The 21,123-nt window shown below is 46.1% G+C and overlaps 1 protein-coding gene across 1 annotated transcript in view; it reads right to left on the reverse strand.

Annotated features, from left to right (window-relative positions):
• LOC147619825 (target of rapamycin complex subunit LST8-1-like) overlaps positions 1 to 21,123 on the reverse strand; it is a 32,470-nt gene that overhangs the window by 4,189 nt on the left and 7,158 nt on the right. Inside the window, exons 2-6 of the mRNA XM_086825671.1 lie at positions 20,536 to 20,637; positions 20,334 to 20,446; positions 19,803 to 19,872; positions 19,559 to 19,636; positions 18,417 to 18,536 (exon numbers count right to left, since the gene is read on the reverse strand). Of these exons, the coding sequence (XP_086681797.1) occupies positions 18,417 to 18,536; positions 19,559 to 19,636; positions 19,803 to 19,872; positions 20,334 to 20,446; positions 20,536 to 20,637 (483 nt within the window). The remainder of the gene's footprint in view (positions 1 to 18,416; positions 18,537 to 19,558; positions 19,637 to 19,802; positions 19,873 to 20,333; positions 20,447 to 20,535; positions 20,638 to 21,123) is intronic.

Consider the following 21,123-nt stretch of genomic DNA (forward strand, 5'->3'; position numbering starts at 1 on the left):
GTATTTGTTTCTATATTTTCTTTCAAATTCATATACAATTAAAGTTCAATGTTGTTTTTGCAAGCTTTGTGTAGGCAAGCATCACCCCCAGCTGCCTTCTCCATGGAAGGCCACCAAGATAGTGATTTTTCCCATGATTGCCCTGACCGTACCCTCACTTTTAGAGGAGCTAGTGAAGGTCATGTGGATATGAGGAAAAACTGGGAGCAAAGATAACCTAGGTGTGACCGCTCCCTACAGGAGGCCTACAGATCGGAGGACAATATACACACATTTAGAACACTCAATCTAACTGATATTAATCAATGGAAACAACATCAGCAACACAAATACTAGAAATACTGAAAATACAAATGACACCAGCACTAGGGCCGGAAAGGGCCGCCCGCCCCCCCTCAATACTTTTTGTATTTCTTGGAGTATTTATATTTGTACAAGTGTCACGGGCCTGACAGGCCAGATTTCTCCACCAGGGAGTGAAAACAACCAAATAAAACTGGTTCAAGTCGATGAAGAGGTGTTGGTCGGAGTAACCTCAAATCAAATGCTCATTCCCACCTTCACTAGGTGCACACTTGCCTTTCACTGGTCTTCCGGGACCGTGCACAAACAAGCACGCCCGTACTGACGCAGGCAACAGTGATACACCGCGGAGGGAACGTATCCTGATTCTCTCAGATAAGCTTTGTACCTGGTTTTTCCTCATACCCTCATGACCTTCACTGGCTCCTCTATAGGTGAGGGCGCAGTCAGGACAATCATGGGAAAAACCACTATCCAATGACCTTCAAAGGTGTATGCAACTGGAGAAGAAACTTGCCTACACAAAGCTTAAAATAACAACGTTTAACTTTAATTGTTATCTGAGTTGAAATAAGATATAGAAACAAATACCTGGCATAGGTTTTAATTCAAATCTCAACAAAGAAGACTATTTCCCTTTTTGTTGTACTCCAAATGGGTGCAATTCAGCTGATGTAATCAAGGCAACCTGCCGGTGCAAATGTAGCAGCCAGCACAGTTTGCAGGTACACGTGGGCAGCCAGCACATCAGGTACAAGAAGGCAGCAACAATGTTTGCAAGTACAACACATTCAGGTAGGCGGGTACAGCTCGTATAGGGAGGCGGGTACGACAGAGCTGCAAAGCTAGTATAGTACGGACAGGTAGGGGGCAAGTACAGCAGCTCCTTAGGCGGGTACAGCAGGAGTACGGAGGCAGGTACAACACCGAAAACTTCCTTGGAGAGAGAGGCGATGGAGCAGGAGGCGCAGCCAGCCAACAGGCGATGATGAGAAGGGAACCCACCAACCTCACATGTGGGTATTTTCCAAAAGGGTTCCATGCAAGGCTTTTTTTTTTTAAGGTTATAACACCTTAAATCAACTTATTACTCTGGGCACCCACATAAGCAAATGTCCACGCCCTATTTAAAATGGGTGTGAACACAATACCTTATAAATATTAAGGTTTTCCCTAGCTTATAGATTTTACCTTCCAAAAGGGCCAAAATGAAAATACTTACCACCTGTTCACACGCCACACCACCAAGTCAGCAAACAGCACTGCACGGTACACTCGGGACGTCCTCGTCCAGTGTACTAGCAGGGCATAGCAGGCAGACACACGCAAACAAGTCATGCAAAAACAAATTTATGCATGCAGGCATAAATGCATGTGTATGTATAATGGACGAAATCTCCCTTTCGTGAAACTTGTACAAGAAGTTCCTATCGGGCACAAAACTGGCGCGACAGAAATATAAACATATGTTCTTGTCTTCCTATGGAGTGACAGTCTCATATGGCATAGGTAAGACGCCATCTTGGCCATACACGGTGGCACCAACAGGCTCTCGTCCATACAGCACGGAGCAAGTCACACACGGGTGGCACGAAACTGGTTCCCGTCCATGTGACGCAAGCACTGGTTACACACGGGTGGCACGAATCTAGCTCCCGTCCACGTGACACCAAAAGACTAGCCCTTTCACATGGGACACTGGCCTGGCCCCATGTGAACATGACACAAATCTGGCCGCTCTATGGAGTGATAGTCCCATAGAAGTGGCTCCAGAAATGGAGATGGACCAAATGGTGACACTAGGAGCACCAGGTATTTCTCCCTCCACGGTGCTTCACCTTGCCAGGTATTAGTACGGGCGTGCCTGTTGGTCCACGGTCTCGAAAGACCAGTGAGGGCAGGTGTTCACCCAGTGAAGGTGGGAGACTGCCTGTGATTTGGTCTACTCCGACAGCTGATCCTTCATCGACGAAATCTTATCGTATTTCAATTGTTCTTACTCCATGTTATGGAGGAATCTGGCCATGAGGCCTGTAAATACTTGTACATATAAATACTCCAAGAAATACAAACTGTATTGAGGGGAGGGCCGGCCCTTTCCAGCCCCAGTGATGGTGTCAAGTGTTCTTGGTCATTTTCAGTTTTAATGTTGCTAATAATGTCCATTGTTGGTATTAGTTAAGTGATCTAAAAATGTGTATTTTGTCTTCCGATTTGTAGGCCTCCTGTAGGGAGCAGTTACATTGGTATCAAAGCCCGGTTGTCTCTCTTTCTCAAGAGGAGACACGGTATTTTGAGATTGGAAGCATACACAGACACGTGACTCAATGGACAGCCAAGGCAATCCTTTGGAGGTGCCAAATTCAAGAGGTCAATTAAGTGCTTCTCGCGATTCCGATGCATTGCTTAGAAGGCACAAACCTCTTGAGAGGTTATGACAGAGCATTCATGGGACAGCCATCCCGTGGAAAAGAGCCTATGCATGAGGATGAGCCCAATACATTGAGGGCTGAATTAGAGCACATGAAGAAGCGTTTACAGGCAAAGGAGCAAGAGCTGAAATTTTTGCATGAAGATCCCCATGTACAAAGTGTCATTGAAGCAAGGAAAGCTGATGCTGAGACCGGCCTTCAGAAATTTGATGGGCGGTGAAACAAACACTCGCACACAAAACACTTCATCACCCATGGGAACCTCGAAAAGTAAAACAAACAAGGGAGCTAGAGTGCTCCTGCAAATAGTACAAGAACACCGATTGGCCCCAACACGCACTGGCGCCCCTTGCGGTATTTCTTTACTTCAACAAAATTTGAGTACAAAGTACAACTTGTCAAATCCTCTATCAATAGGATCCCTTATAGCTTTTCACCGAGGACTTCCAAATAAGAACTCTTGTTATTACAACAAAGCATTCCATAGAGAAGGCACACCCGTACGACACCTCCCTGCTTGAAAAGGTCTTCTCCAATTCTATCATGGATCCCACAACCCTTTCCCAAACAGCAGTAGTGTTGAACCAAACCACATGTCCTCCCTATAGTCACACCTCGCATGTAACCTCGAGAAAACTACAACCTGTTCACATGAACCTAGAGACATGCTTTCCACATGAAACCAAAGACCTGTATCTAATAAACCATAGACTTGTATCCCATAACCTTAGGCCTGTTTCCTCGATACTACCAAAGTCATGTTTCTTCTCGAAAAAACCAATGTCCTGTTTCCATGACAAATAAACCATCCAAGCATGGTTGCCAAGACCTAGAGAGAGAAAGATAGAGGACGTGTCAAGCAATCCCTGAATACACATAGGTCCAAGTCGAAGAGCAACACACATCTCTTCCAAGAACATCATCCTATGCATATGTAGCTTGATCCTCTGCATCCTTTTCTCGTAAACAAAACCTGCTTGCACAGAGAGAGAGGGAGACCCCTTGGCTGTTAGCCCCTCGGCGCCTCCTTCAGCTCACCTCTTTCCAAGAGAGAGATAAGAGTCAAGTGTGCTGTTCAGCCCTTGCGTCTCTGTGGCCACCTGCAGTCCTTCTGGCTGCCCGACTGGCTGTAGAGAGTCTCCTGCCTGACGCCCACCTGGCTGCCTGTTGCTGCCCGACTGATCTCCCTATTACTGGCTGTAGCCCAGCTGCCTGGTGTCCCTCTGCTGGCTGTAGCCCATGCGCAGCAGCACCTGGCTGACACCCTTGCGCAACAACACCTGGCTGAGTTCCACCCCGCACCCACAGCCCTAAGCAACCCTGTAACCTATGTGCGCAGCAGCCCTGCAGCCATAGTCACAAGGGAACGGGAACGTTTTGGGGAACGGATGACTGTTTGGAACGGGAACGAAAAGCTTGAATAAAAGGGAACGGAATCGAGAACGCCACATCATTGCATAAATGTGTTTATAAATTTACTTTATATATCTGTAAATGCTTTGGAAAGAGGCATAGTAAAGAAAGAACCTCAAACCATCTCAGTAGTGGCCATGATAATGCATAGATGTGTTCTACATGATACATAGTTCACTTATATTTCTTACATGGTCTGCGGTGCCATTTTGGAACGGGAACGGGAACGGCTATCTCTATGGAACGCGTTCCCCCATTCCAAGAGCTTGGAACGACGTTCCCTTGTGACTATGCCTGCAGCCCATGCGTAGCAACACCCTGCTATGGCCCATGTGCGCGCAGCAGCTTGGTCATCCTTGTGCGCAGCTGTCCTGCCTAAAGCCCATGCGCACAGCAGCGGCCCTGCTCTTCCACACTTGCAGCCTCCACACAGCAACCTGCTCAAAGGGATGCGCCTGCCGTCACTCCATGCACCACACGATAATGATCCACACGGCGACCCCCCTCCATGATTCCGCCTACCTTCACCTTATAAAGAGATGATGCTCTTTCTCAAAAACGCCAAAAGCAATTAGCAAAGACGCATGCTTATAAATATAATAATATTTTAAGCCATCAAAGGTTTAAAAACCTTATAAATTTTAAAGTCCCTTTTTGTCCCCTTTCACACTTGGGCTGGCCACACTTATGAATTTCCTTTTCATATCCAACTGATGCTTGTCCACACTGTCCATCCCGTGCCCGTGCCCACCTGCTTGTTGTTCAGAGAGAAAAACGCATGAGTCCATGGTTCGTGAAGGGGGCAAGAAGCCAAGGGAGTTGGCACTCTCCTACTCATTCGCAAGGGTGATCTCAAGGAAGGAGAGGATGGAGAGTTAGTATTCAAGAATCCACCTCGTTTGAAGCAGGGAGACCCAGCATCTCAACGGTTGAGGTCTTTTATACACAAGGAAGAGGTATCAATTACTTCTCGCCATGCATACACTCCTCATGGGACAGGAGGCAACAAGTATGTGCATGTTGGAGCTAGTGGGCCACATGATGGCCTTGTGGATTCAAAGAAGGTATATCATGGAGAGAGTGGTCGGCATGCAAGCCGAAAGACTTTGCCCATTGAGTTGTCTCATGGTGAGACAATGCATCACTTGGGGAGGTCACATGCATCTGGGCCACAGATTCATAATGCACATGCCACCGTGCCTCTTGGAACATATTTGGTTGCCCATGAAGTCCATGCAAAGAGGGCTGCCCCGTTGGATAAGGGGAAGAGAAAGAGAGAAGAACATGTATCACATCCCAAAAAGCTCAAGGAGTTCAAGGCAGAGGACAAGTCCGTGAAATTTGATGCCTTTCATGGAGAGTATGATGCCTCTAAGGTGCTAGCTTTTGTGGCACAGTTTGACATTGCTTTTAGTGATGAGGACTTCACTGAGAAGTCCAAAATTCGTCATGCAAACATGTTCTTGAAGGGGACAGCTGCCCATTGGTGGATCACTGAAAAGACCACCAAAGATTCCATTTGCACTTGGAAAGAGTTCAAGGACAGATTTTATGCCCAATTTTTGCCTCCTAATGCGGAGCAAACTCTCACCCAAAAGTGGGATAGACTTGAGTAAAAAGACAATGAAAGTATGTAGCAGTATTTAATAAGTTTTGGAAAGTGTTGCTTGAGGTAACTCCCTTTATGCAACTCTCCGAAGATGAAAGAAAGAGGAAGTTTCGCTCCGGATTGCAACCAGCTTATCGTTCGGGCATTGAATTGCACCCGAAACACACTCTTCGGCAGCTCATAGCATCTGCTCTTGCTACAGAGCAATTGGTGCTTAAAATTAAGCAAGATCAGGGAGGTTCTAAGGGCAAAGGGAGGGCTGTCCCAAACCTGCAAAAAGGTGGACAGCCACCTAAAAAGAGTTTTCAGGAAGCCCAAAAGGATGGTAAAGCTGAAAGAACCCCATCCAAAGACATTGCAGTGTTGCACCAAAGAAGAACAAGTTTGGCTTGACCCCCGAGCAAAGGGAGCAATATGCCAAAGAGAGGAAATGCTTTTCTTGTGGTAGTAAAGAGCACATGTTTAGGCAATGCCCTACCCGCAAGCAAAAGCATGAAGACAAGCCACCAAAGGCAACTGTGCATGCCATACCCGATGTGCAGGGTACCACTGAGCATGATGGCAAAGAGAGAGTGGTATGCAAAGCTTGGGGACAAATCAAGGATCAACCCGCCTTATTCATGTTTGATGATTGTGCAACAGATAATTTCATCTCTACATAGATGGTCGCCTTGGGCATAGAGATTGCGGACATGGGACCCCAAATTGAAGCAGAGGAAGCTTTTGTTGGTAAAGAGGTGCACATCACTTCTCTTATTGGAAAGTTGCGCATTTCTATACATGGGTATTTGGATCATGAGCATTTCTTGATTGCCCCACTCAATGGATGTGATGTATTACTTGGGAAGCCTTGGCATCATAGGCTTGAGCCCCGCAAAGAATATAAAACCAACAGGATCACAGGCCGCATGCATGTCATTGATGCTGGCAAGGAAGGGGATTCTATCCCAGTTGTCACTCACATCCAAATTAATAAGGCAATGAAAAAGAGTCTTTCCACGTACTTGGTTTTTGTTCGTGACAAGCTTGAACAAAGTAATGTGAATGTGGATGTATTGACACAAGATAGGCTAAATTTTTTTAATGTATATAAAGATTGTTTTGCCGATGCATTGCCAGGAGAACTACCACCTGAGAGGCCTGAGGATCATCACATAGATCTTGTGCCAGATAGTTCCCCACCTAACAAACCTTCATAGCGTGTGTGTGCCGCACAACAAGAGGAGATTATGAAGCAGGTTAATGAGCTTTTAGAAAAGGGTTTGGTTCAGCCAAGCTCCTCACTCTTTTGTTCTCTCGTACTTCTTGTGCAGAAGAAGGATGGATCTTTCCCCAAGTGCGTGGATTATCGAGCTCTAAACAAGCTCACCATCAAGAACAGGTTCCCAATCCCACGCATAGATGACATCTTGGATAAGCTTGATGGTTCAGCTTGTTTTAGCCGTATAAATTTGAAGAGTGGTTACCACCAGATTCGTGTGGGACCCCAGGATGTCCATAAGACTGCATTCAGGATAGCTTTTGGATTGTATGAATTCTTGGTAATGCCTTTTGGCCTTACCAATGCCCCGGCAACATTCAACCGTATGATGACAGGATATTTCGACCCCATCGTAAGTTCACAAGTGTATTCTTTGATGATATCTTAGTTTTCTCTAAGAATGAGGAGGAGCATAAGACTCATTTGGCTACAGTGTTTGAAGAGTTACGAAAGCATAAACTCTTCATAAATGCTAAGAAAAGTGAGTTCTTCCTTTCAAAGATACACTATTTGGGACACATCGTATCCAAAGAGGGTGTAAGAATGGATCCTGCTAAAATTGAAACCATTCAAAATTGGCCAGAGTTGCAAAATGTACAGCAAGTGCGTAGCTTTCTTGGGTTATGTTCATACTATAGGCGATTCATCAAGCATTTTGCCAAGATTGCCTCGCCATTGCATGATCTTACAAAGAAGAAAGCCACCTTCAAATGGACTTCGAATGAGCAAGATGCCTTCTTACAACTCAAAAATGCTATCATTTGTGGGCCGTGTTGATTGTTCCCGACTTGCAAAAGCCATTCACGGTGGAATGTGATGCATGTGGGAATTGTATAGGGACTATCCTAAATCAAGAGAGTCATGCAGTTGCTTATGAAAGCCGTCGATTGCATGATGCCGAGATCCATTTAGACATTTATGAAAAAGAGCTCTTGGCTGTAATTCATGCCTTAAAAATATGGAAGCATTATCTTGTTGGGGCTGAATTTGTAGTTAAGACAGATCACCAAAGCTTGAGATATTTTCTATCTCAAACAAAGCTTTCGGAGAAGCAAATGAGAATGGAAAACTTTCTTTCCATGTTTCATGTTCAGATTGTACACACTCCGGGAAAGAAGAATTTGGTTGCAGATGCTTTGTCCAGGAAGCCTTATATAGCTGCAGTTTCAGTGGCCTCTCATGGGGACTTATCTGCCATGCACGATTTGTATCATTTGGATGTTGATTTTTCCCAAATATGGACTGATTTGATGGTTGGTCACTCACATGCCTCTTATGTGATTAAAGAGGGTTATCTTATGAAAGATAACTGCTTATGTGTGGTGAAGGATATTCGTCCAAAGGTTATGGAGGAATGTCACGCTCCACCTTATGTTGGTCACAGAGGTATTTTACCTACGACACACATGATAGAAAGATATTTATTTTGGCTAAACATGCGTGAAGACATTGAGACATATGTACGCGCATGTATTACTAGCCAAAAAGTGAAATTTGATAGGCAAAAGCCTCCAGGTTTGCTTCAGCCATTGCCGATTCCCTCGCAGCCATGGCAAAGCATTACTATGGACTTCATTATGGATTTGCCTAGATCCCAGTATGGGAATGATACTATTTGGACCATAGTTGACAGGTTTAGCAAGCAAGCTCACTTCTTGCCTGTCAAGAAAACCATTAAATTTGATCATATGGTGAAGCTTTTCCTTGCTCACATCTTTAAGCATCATGGTATGCCTAAGTCCATTATTGGAGATAGAGATCCCAAGACTACGAGCCTCTTTTGGAGAGCTTTATTTGATAACATGGACACTTAGCTTGAGTTCTCATCTGCTTATCACTCCCAAACAAATGGTAAAAGTGAGGCTGCAAATTCTGTTGTATTGGATTTGTTGAAATGTTAAGTGGCAGATAAAAAGTGCTTGGGAGAAGTATCTTCCACTTGTAGAGTTTTCCCACAATAATACGGTACATGCCTCCACCGGAAAGGGCCCGTTTGAGATTATTTATGGTAGAGTGGTCTTGCCACCTATCCTTCATACAAAGGATGAGATTTCTACAGCCGATGAGTTTGTGCGTGACTTGGATGTAGCCTTTGCTCAGGTGCAGACAGCCATTGCAAGGTCACAAGACAAGCATAAGAGGGCTCCCAACAAGCATAAGAGGGCTCCCAATAAGCATAAGAGGGCTCCCAACAAGCATAGAAGGGACATGCAAGTCAAGGAAGGTGATTGGGTATTGCTGAAATTTGAGAAAGCTAGGCTTCGGAAGAGGCCAAGACGTGAGAGATCATATCCAAAGCTTTCTACTCCATATCATGGACCCTTCAAAGTGGTTGACAAGATCAATGAAGTGTCCTACAGGTTTGCTTTACCCAGTCATTGGAAGATTCACAATGCTTTTCACGTGAGTCTTTTGCGAAAGTATGTGGGGCCAGATCTAGAAGAGCCTATCACAGAAGATCCGCTCGAGATTGATGAGCTTGAGGAGATACTCAAGCCAGAGCAGATTGTCCACATGGGAAGCTTTCCAAGAGATACCTTGTGAAATTCAAAAACTATTTACCCATTGATGCAAAGTGGGTAGATGAGGATTATTTCGTTGAGTACCCGCAGCTTTTGCAGGCATACTTGAGGCTTTTCAATTGAGGTCAACTGTTTAGAAGACGGGAGAGATGTTACCATTTGGTCCATCTCCATTTTTGGAGCCACTTCTATGGGATTGTCACTCCATAGAGCAACCCGATTTGTACGATGTTCAAATGTGGCCAGGCCAGTGCCCCATGTGAAAGGGTCAGTTATCTTGTGTCACATGGACGGGAACCAGTTTTGTGCCATCCGTGTGTGACCAGTATTGTGCCATATGGACGGGAGCCTGTTTGCTGCCACCTGTGTATGACCAGGATTGCGTCTTATCCATGGGATTGTCACTCCATGGTAGGATTGATATTTATGCCGACCTTGTCTATGGGATTGTCACTCCATAGGAAGGGCCGTGCCAAGATGTGTATTTTGCCTATGGGACTATCACTCCATAGGAAAACCAAGAATTCACATTTTTGTCGCGCCAGTTTTGCGCCCGACAAGAAATCCTTGTACAAGTTTCATGAAAGGGAGATTTCGTCCATTACATGTGCACATGCATTTAGGTTTGTATGCATAAACTTGTTTTCACATGACTTGTTTTCGTGTGTTTGCCTGCTATGACATGCCAATACACTGGACGGGGACGCCCCTAGTGTACCATGGGTGTGCTGTCTCTGCTGACGAGTTGTTGTGGCGTGTGAACAGGTGGTAAGTATTGCCCCTTTTGGCCTTTTCAAAGGTAAAGTCCATGAAGTCATGTAAACCTTAATGTTTATAAGGTTGCATGTTCACACACATTTAAAATATTGTCCGGACACTTTCTAGTGTGCGTGCCCATGAGCTAACCTTTGAGTAAAATTTAATAATATTTAAAGCATCTATTGCATGGGAAACTTTTCTTTCCCCACACGTGGAAGGTATTGAGGGGGGTGGTTGATGAAAGGAAGGCGAAGAGAATTGAGGAGAAGAGGTTGATTTGGCTGCTGTTTTTGGAATCCGCCTGCTGTTTTGTACTCGCTTGCTGCCCTTGTACCTGGCTGCAACATCTGTACCCGACTGCCAGCACTGTACCCGGCTGCCAGTACCTGTACCTGGCTGCAACAGTTGTACCCGGCTGCCAGCACTGTACCTGGCTGCAGCAGTTGTACCCGCCTGCCAGCACCTGTCCCTGGATGCCAATACCTGTACCTGGCTGCAGAAGTTGTACCCGCCTGCCAGCACTGTACTCGGCTACAACTGTACCTGGCTGCAGTAGTTGTACCCGCCTGCCAGCACTGTACCCGGCTACAGCAACTATACCTGGCTGCAACACCTGTACTTGCCTGCTGATTACCTGTTTACAGCCCTACAACACATGATTGTTACTATCTGCAATTACCACAACTGTACCTGTTGATTGTCACTTTTGTACCAGTTGGCTACCCTGTTTGTACCTGCTGTTTGCACCCATTGGGAGTACAACAAAAAGGGAATGATCTTCTCTGCTGAGATTTGAATTAAAAATCTTTGCCAAGGTATTTGTTTCTATATTTTCTTTCAAATTCATATACAATTAAAGTTCAATGTTGTTTTTGCAAGCTTTGTGTAGGCAAGCATCACCCCAAGTTGCCTTCTCCATGGAAGGCCACCAGGATAGTGATTTTTCCCATGATTGCCCTGACCGCGCCCTCACTTTTAGAGGAGCTAGTGAAGGTCATGTGCGTATGAGGAAAAACTGGGAGCAAAGCTAACCTGGGTGTGACCGCTTCCTACAGGAGGCCTACACATCCGAAGATAATATACACACATTTAGAACACTCAATCTAACTGATATTAATCGATGGAAACAACATCAGCAACACAAATACTGGAAATACAGAAAATACAAATGACACCAGCACTGGGGCCGGAAAGGGCCGCTCCCCCCCCCCTCAATAAATTTTGTATTTCTTGGAGTATTTATATTTGTACAAGTGTCACGGGCCTGACAGGCCACATTTCTCCACCATGGAGTGAAAACAACCAAATAAAACTGGATGGGAAAAACCACTATCCAATGACCTTCTAAGGTGTATGCAGCTGGAGAAGAAACTTGCCTACACAAAGCTTAAAATAACAACATTTAACTTTAATTGTTATCTGAATTTGAAATAAAATATAGAAACAAATACCTGGTATAGGTTTTAATTCAAATCTCAGCAAAGAAGACCATTTCCCTTTTTGTTGTACTCCAAATGGTTGCAATTCAGCTGATGTAATCAAGGCAACCAGCCGGTACAAATGTGGCAGCCAGCACAGTTTGCAGGTACACGTGGGCAGCCAGCACATCAGGTACAAGAAGGCAGCAACACTATTTGTAGGTACACGTGGGCAGCCAGCACATCAGGTACAAGAAGGCAGCAACACTGTTTGTAGGTACAACACATTCACGTGGGCAGGTATAGCTCGTACACGGAGGCGGGTACAGCAAGGCTGCAAAGCCAGTAGGTACAGCAGCTCCTTAGGTGGGTACAACAGGAGTAAGAAGGCAGGTACAGCACCGAAAACTTCCTTGGAGAGAGGCGATGGAGCAAGAGGCACAGCCAGCCAACAGGCGATGATGAGAAGGGAACCCACCAACCTCACACGTGGGTATTTTCCAAAAGGGTTCCATGCAAGGCTTTTTTTTTTTTAAGGTTATAACACCTTAAATCAACTTATTACTCTGGACACCCACATAAGCAAATGTCCAGCCCCTATTTAAAATGGGTGTGAACACAATACCATTGTTGGTATTGCTAGTAATGTCCATTGTTGGTATTAGTTAAGTGATCTAAAAATGTGTATTTTGTCTTCCGATTTGTAGGCCTCCTGTAGGGAGCGGTTACACAAACTCTCGAGGTTTGTCAATTTCCATCTTGTTCTTCTTTTTTCTTAGGAAAAAGATCCTTCAATTAGTTAAAGAAAAACAGCCACAAAGGGCTAAGTACAACCACGAGGGGCTAAATACAAACTCGCCTCATATAAGGGCAAGAAACAAGTGATCATAAGGGGAAGAGATGCTTCTCCTCCGCTTGGCCGCTCTGTGAGGAGAAGGCTATCTCATACAGGGGAGCGGGGGGAACAACCACACAGGTGGTCTGTAATGCCAAATGGGGTCACCACCTCTATATGTGAAGAAAGGGCCAGGCCTCCAAAGCATAGTCGCATGGGACGCGAAATGGGGACGGGGAACGAGGACGGAAAAGATTGAGAATGGCCATTCCGTGTGACTATAGAGTGACATGGGACGGGAATGGGAACGGGAAGATGCTCCCATCCCAAACATTCCCGAGTCTAAAAATGACCATTCCCTGTGACTATGCTCCAAAGTCTCAAGAAGGCTTCCCACTGCTTCCACACGCGGTCAGAACCTCCCTGTAACTTCCACGGAGGGTGTGAATGATATCAAGCCATATGCTCCTGATGGTCTTAGGCGGCAGAGTGTGTGTACCCTCGATGGCCTCGCTACATCTAGCACGCCAAATGTGCTAGGCTACGATGCTACTGCAAATCTCCATGTCTGGCATGAGCCTGGCCGCCAGTCACTTGTAGGGGGTATTTCCACAATACGATGGTGAGAGACTTGAAGGGCTAGTCCTCCCCCATCCTCCTCATAATCCTTGATCACTCCAGCCTCTATGTCCCAAGCGACAGTACCCCAAGTGATGATCCGGGTCGATGTCATGTCCAGAGCGAAGATGCGGAGAATCCGGTGCCAAATCGGCTAAGCCTTCGAGCATTCCCAAAGGCAATGTCAATGAGACTCTTGCTGGAGGCCGCACTACGGACAAGCCGCTAACCGACCTCCAACTGCCAGCCAAGTACCGACCGCCAAACTATTGTGTGCCATCAGCCAAAGAAAGAGTGTGATCTTTCTAGGCCGAAAGCTGTCCCAAAGCCTCTTCCAGAAATCTGAAAGGAAGCACTGTGATAGGCCCTATGACTGACAATGTCGCCGATGTGCCATCTATCTCAGGCATCTGGATCCTGCAACCTAACTGCGCTGTATATGCAAAGAAGGGGGCATCCAGAGTCTCCTCCCGATCCGCAGGATCATGCCGAGTCCACTCTCCCGGGTCCCACTGCAGCCGCGTGAGAGGTCGGCACTCCCAAATCCATGGCCACCATAGTCTCTCCTTGGCCACCTTGGCCGACGCTAGATCTATGTGCCATTCCCGTGCCCGAAAATCGATCACCCTCACCCTCTAAAGGTGCAGCCTCTGAAATCCTCCAAGGGGAGCTCTGATCTCTCTAGTCTGCCATGGGATCCAATAGAAAAAGTGAGCAGGCCACTGTCCTCATCTGCTCCGTGGACCGCCACGAGGATATCGTGTCTGGTAAACACTCCTAGCCACACTGGGGGGTCGGTCTGGAATAGGCATCAGCCACTCTTGAGGGACAGCTGAGTCAATGTCAATGCTCAGCCTATCTCAACCCCGGATCCCTCTTAGGCCTCTCTCCTGCTCCTCCAAGGCTAACTGTCTGTGTGCAATCCAATCTCCAAGAGACTTGGCTGGTCCCGTGCTCAAGGCTCCCCAAGATACATGCGGTCGCGCCCATAACATGTGGCCACTGGGTAAACGGATCGAGGGGTTCTAAACCAAAGGCTGCCGAAGCTGCTCCTCTAAGGCAACTGGTACTATCTGTCTCAGGGCTGGCCTGAGATGATCCCAAGCCCAAAGTAAACTAGCTACAAATCTGTCCTCAAAAGCTAGGCTAAAACCGTGGACTCGCATCTCTGTGAAGATCCATCGAGTACTCTGTGGCCGCGGCCCCCAAGGTTCAGAGTGCAGGATGAAATCTGGGTCAATAAGAAATCCTTCCAGGGCTCACCATCGGGAAGGAGTCCTCTAACAATCAACTCGCCCAGCAGGGCACGGCTCTGAATAGCAGGATCGATGAGCCCCACGTGGCTGAATGATCACTCACCATGCCACCTTGGCCTTGGCTGGCTTCCCATCACTTCCGGCCCATAAGAAGTTCCGGATCAATCGTTGTACTTGCCATGCCCGAGAAAAGGCCCAGCACAAACTGATGTGCCACATGGTGGCTAGAAGTACCTGGTTCGCCACCACCACTCTGCCTGCTAGGGAGAGCCTCGCCGAGCTCCAAGGACCGATATAAAAGCTTCTTCCGAATACTCAGAAGAAGCGGAGCACATGCTGTTTGGGAGAGATATCAATGCCAATCTGGCAACCGAGATAGCGAACTGGAGTGCCCCTTGGGATCCACTGGAAAGCCTCAACTGGTCGCCAAGTCGAGGCGGGTGTTGAACCTACCCAAAAAGCACACGACTTATGCCAATTGATATGCGCTCCCGATGTGCGGCAAAAAATCTCAATCGCCTCCGCGAATCTCTGGAGATTCCCAACATCTCCTAAAAGGAAGGTTGTTGTGTCACCTACAAACTCTAAATCAAGAAACTCCTCGTGTACGGAGGGGAAGACGCAATCCCTGGAGCCCGGTCTCTTAGGCAAAGAGAAAACTGCTCATGGCCTCAACAACGAAAAGGAAGAGGTAAGGTGCCACTCGACAGCCCTGCCGAACCGAGCGGGAAAGAGGAAATCTGTCACCTTGGGCCCCTTGAATGAGGACCTGGCTATGCGAGGCTAAGTAGAGTCCTGAAACCCCATGAATCCACTCCACGCGGAATCCCATCCGGCTCATCATACCCTCTAGAAAACTCAAATCCACCCTGTCAGATGCTTTCTTGATATGGGAGCCTATACCACAATACCCCTCACAGCAGGTCCCCCATGGGAGTCACATCAGATCGTCCACGCACACTCTAGAGAGCTAGACACCCTCATCCTGTCAGACCCCGACCACCCCCAGCTCATCAGCCACGGATTCACAAGATCTTGGCCCGCCATCGAGCAGCCTAATCCTCACAGCAAACTATCGACATCTCTAGCCTTTGGACATCCTGCATGGGCCCTTGCCCGGTATACAGGGTTGATTGACTGTTTTTATTCAGCTCTCCCATATCTGGGATCCCATCACTTATTGTACCCTATACCTAGCATAGTAGGATCTAGATTTTTCATCTTGTATAATCTTAGAGTTTGAGATCTTAGCTTTCAGTTTTAGTTTACTATTGCTTTTTCTTATTTCATCCATGACGAGATTTTCTTATTTCATCCATTTTGGTCTCATAGACCCTTTGGGTCTTTTGAAGATGTTAATATAACTTTCTTCTCGAGATATGATTGCAGACTTGCTAGCTCTCATGTTTAATAGAGCCATGTGTGAGGGGTTTCCTGGGACTTGGAGTACTTCCACGATTGTGCCGGTACTCAAGTCTGGAGATCCGAGCCTGCCGACTAACTACCGCACCATTATGATTGGTCACTTGCTGGCCAAGCTATATGCCTCTATTCTTGAGCAAGAGTTGAGCAGATGGGCAGAGAGACAAGGGGTCCAAGCTCAGGGACAGGCCGATTTCAGGAGGAGATTCTCTACTTTGGATCATATCTTTACCCTCAGGGCTATCATTGAGGAGGGCAGGGCACATGGGAGGAGGATCTACTGTGGCTTTGTGGATTTCCGCAAGGCCTTTGACACAGTGCCCAGAGCTAGACAGATGCGCAGGCTGCAAGACTTGGGGGTTCCATGTAAGCTCATTTGGGGTATTATGGCACTTTATGAGACAGTAGTTGGGTAGGAGCGGACTTCAGAGGGTCTCTCCCAGCCAGTACACTCCACTATAGGGGTGAAACAGGGCTGCCCGCTCTCTCCGACTCTATTTGGACTATACATTGATGAGATCTCTCATTATAATGGGACACGAGGGGATAGAGGAGCCCATTTGGCTGGCACTTGGATACGTCTGCTCTTATATGCTGATGATATTGTGCTTATAGTAGCAGACTCACCAGAGGGTATGCAGAGGCACTTGGATACTTTACATGCTTATGCACATGACAGTGGGCTCTCAGTTAACCTTGGTAAGACCAAGCTTATGGTGTTTAATACTACAGCTCAGTGGGTCTGGAGATCAGCGCCTATTTTCACATATGGGCAAGAGACAATGGAGTATGTTGATTCATACACATATCTTGGAGTGGTGTTCACTGGGCCCAGATTTTCCATGAGGGGGGCAGCAGAGGCCAGACTGACTAGAGGATATGCAGCACTAGGAGGTCTAGAGAGGATGTGCTCACAGGTACAGTTTCAGGAGCCACGCACTAAGCTGTGGCTTTTTGACACGCTGGTCACATTAGCAATGCTATATGGAGTACAGATCTGGGGGCCTAGCCTAGATCGTCACAGTCGATCAAGACACATACGATGGATGGAGATTGATGGAGAGACCACTTGTGTCCATGATCTCCAGGATGATTCGGGCTAAGGCCTCGGTACCCCATGAGATTATCAGAGCCGAGATGGGAGCACCACCGATCGTAGTCGAGGCTTTTGCCAGATCAGTGTCCTTCATTCATAGCACCTGGGAGCTTCCCCAACACCAGTATGCATGACTTGCTTTAGAGTCCTCTCATCAGCTAGCCATGGAGGGAGACACTTCATGTTGGTATGCGCAGATAGTATCCTGGTTTGAGCTCCATGGATTCAGTTTAGACAGACTTCCACCCTTCCAGTACTCTCTGGAGGCACCCTCTCTCACCTTGACACATTCTGAGATTAGTAGTCATCAGACACGACCTCATTCAGTTGGACACTAGGAGGACATGGCTAGAGCCCTCATAGGAGTTGGGGACGAAGATGGCTTTCTATAAAGACCATCTTCTCTGCACCACTGAGGATGGCTTTATACTTAGACCGAGCTACATGGATACCCATCTGTCTCATGGATTGAGGTGCGCCATTGGGCAGATCCGCACCTCTCCACATCAGTTAGAGAGAGACAGGCAGATTTAGAGGCATACCTCCAAGGGATAGGATTTGTCAGATTTGTCGGACAGAGCCAGAGACGGAGGAGCACTACATCTGTTCACTGCACAGCATACTATGAGGTTCGAGGGCGCTACCATTGCCTTTTCAGAGAGGCCACTGGCTAGAGTCATGGACTATTGTGATCAGAGATGCTTGGGTTTTATCTCCTGGAGATCCGCAAGCTCAGAGAGTGCATTATCAGGAGCAGACGCCCAACTGGCAGGGAGTCCACACAGAGACAGATTACTGACTTCTTTAGAGGGACTACCCGAGAGGACACAGTCGACAGCTCAGCAGCAGGCCCTGTGGGACTCTAGTTGAGAGCTATCCAGTTGGGCAGATCCAGACACCCGAGGATTCGCAGATCTTCACATCGGAGACAGTGCCTACACCAGAGGATTCAAAGCATCATTGCGAGGCATCGGGCTCATCCGACCAGGCATCTCACTATGGCAGATATCCAAGCCATCCGGCAAAGACCCAATGTATTCATGTATCCATGTACTCATGTACCCCATTTTGACTAGTAGCATTAGCTTCCCACTCTCCCTAGTTGCTGCTTCCGGATGCTCCCTGCTCTGCTGATGTATTGTAGGGCTAGATACTTACCTTCAATTCTATCTTTTCTTTTCCAAACAGTGTATCAGAGGTCACATGGTTGTAACTTTGGTCTCATAGGTCACTTTGGCCTTGTGAAGACGTTAATATAACATTTCATCTCTCTCTCTCTCTCTCTCTCTCTCTCTCTCTCTCTCTCTCTCTCTCTCTACTTTCTTTCTTTCTTTCTCTCTCTCTCTTTGTGCACGTGCACTAACATTTATAATTAATTTATGTTTATACATGTACAAACAAAACTGATCAGCATGGGATCACCAATTAGTGGTGCCCATGAAAAAGAGGAAAAGGAAAAATAAAACAAGCACCTGATTCTTCTTGTGAGAAACACGCCACACATAACAGGTGCCATTATTATTTGCTGCAATTACCAAGCTCCCGTCCCACATAACTGTGAGTGATCGGATAGCTGTATCCACCTCTGGGACCTGCACATCTGGACATAGGTCAGGCTTATAACTTAAGCATCGACTGGTGATGAAGAGTATACACAACCGCTTCTATGATGGGAGACATGACATATGCCCCTCTGTGTTAAGTGTGAGCTGACCTTACAAGAAACCATATCCTTTGTAACTTTTGCTTAGATAGGATGTTCCTTGACAATTGGTTCTGCATGTTCAGTATGACGGATGTATGTGTTCAATCACCAAACCACTTCTAAGGAGTATAAGCAATGAATTGGTCATGCAAAAGTAACTTGTCATCAGGCAATGGGTAAAAAGGGTAACTTGTTCTCTAGATAAGACAGGTTCTCCAAAACCAAAACAGGCACACCTATTGTCAATTTGCATTCTCATACCACACTATAGAGTTATGAATTTAAGAGTGTTAAGTCCTGATTTTTCAAACCAGATTATAACCCATAATCAACTCACAGCAAGCAACTGTAATGTCTATACCCCTCAAACCAACTCTAAACCCATAATCGTTTTAGAGCAAGCACAGGATGGATAGGCATCAGTCCTTGGACCAGATAAGGGGTTGTCTAAATCACATCCCACCAAAAGTTACAGATCCAAACACGAACTGCAATGGGCTCGCCCCCAAGTTATAAAGGATTAAGTCAAAGTGTCTAAGATCAACCTGTGAGCTGAAGGATCCGGTGTATGCATCCCATACCATACCAGATCTCCTAGGGGAGGGCCTCATTCACACAGGCTAATTATGGTAGACCAGTCGAAACAGCTGACCCCAAAAGCCATGGAGCTTTCCAACCCTGCTTTTTCTTTATAATCCTCTATCGTGTTAAAGACTGGTTTGCATCAATAGAACAAGACCCATATGCAAGAACGAGAGCTCTTCAAATTATCACAATATCATTCAGAATGTAAATGCAAGAAACCTTGGTGTAAAAGAAAAAATTACCATTTCGACATCTACTAACTAATATGTGAGACATTATGTAGAAAACTGTTAGCACTTACAATGGTAAGGACTAGATACATACCAATTCACAACTGCAAGAATTTGCCGTCAGATCCCACACACGGATATTTCCATTCTGATCACCTGATATCAGCTCTGTCTGCCAACATTCATAAAATCAGAAGTCCCAACAAAACGAGAATAAGAGACCATGAGGCTCTCACTTTCATCTATATGTGTTTTCTAGCAAAACCCAGATACAATCACACTACACGAGAAGTGAAAACTCAAGTACAATGAATAAAAGTTTATGTTTGTAAACTCACCTGATTTGGATGCAGCACCACTGTGTTAACAGCTGCCCGACTTTCATACTCTCTTTGACAGCCAGGGGCACTGGATCACATAAGTACACAAAATGAGTTGGAATCATGTAGCTTATGAATATACATACGCATGCACGCATGCATGCAACCCATACATGTATATATCTGTGTGCATACTACATACATAAATGCATACATGTATGTATGTATGCAATGTATGCGTGTATGTAATGTACACACACACACACAAAAAAAACACACAAACACAAACACACACGTGTGTATATATTACACACGTCCATACATTGCATACATACATACATTATGTGTATATACATTACATACGTGGATACATTACATACATGCATGTACATACACATACACATGTGCACGTGTGTTTGCATGCACGCGTGCACGCCCCTTTACATGAAGAGTCTATGGCATAAGGCTCCCAGCACACCACATTAATCAAACTTAAGACAACAATACCCAACCCTCAAAACAGTGGAGACGCAAATCAAAGCAAAATACCGAAGATCCCATATCTTGATGGTGCCATCCTCAGAGCCTGAATACATCCACTTTCCATCACACTGAAAGCCCACTGCCGTGACATTGTTGGAGTGTCCATCATAGCTGCGGATCTGCTCAAGCACAAGCAGCAGAGACATTAGAACCACGACCTTGTAGTCAGACCAAAAAATCTCTTCAAAATCTAATGAAAACAACCCACATGTTGAGTGTTTTCTGTATTGACTTCATAGAGCCGTATGTGAGGATTGCCTGCTGCAGCGAGGTACTGCTTATCAGGAGTGATTTCAAGGCGATTCACTTGCTGCAAAACACATCGACACAGAAATCAAAGATAGGGGACCTGACTAGCAGTAAAAAGAAAGGCATATAAATGCATTGGACAAGACTCAAATGTACTACATAATATTAGCTTTTGTTGGCATAATTATATGTGTGTAACAGTGTGTGAGCAGCCCCTTAAAAGGCTGTAGTGTGTATGTGTGTCTGCATGTGAACCACCTCTTAGAGGGTGGATAAGCATGCATTAAATAAGAGTCAAATGGTTTGGTGTGAGAAAGGCCTATATAACATTGGCTTATACTTCATTCGTATTATCAATCAAATCAGTATTTGAATCGTGCAATCATCTCTCTCAAGCTTTGACTCTCCATCTCTCCTTCGCTCTCAACAGTCCTCTCCCCCTGTCCGCCATCTTCACCACAGTCATCTACCACCCACCATAACCTTCTATGAGACCTTCAGTTGGTATCAGAGCAAGGTCAAGCTCCTATTTGGAAAAATTCGCCCA

The sequence above is a fragment of the Cibotium barometz genome, chromosome 32 (genome assembly GCF_041138505.1).
Source record: "Cibotium barometz isolate CiBa-2024 chromosome 32, ASM4113850v1, whole genome shotgun sequence".
NCBI lineage: Eukaryota > Viridiplantae > Streptophyta > Polypodiopsida > Cyatheales > Cibotiaceae > Cibotium > Cibotium barometz.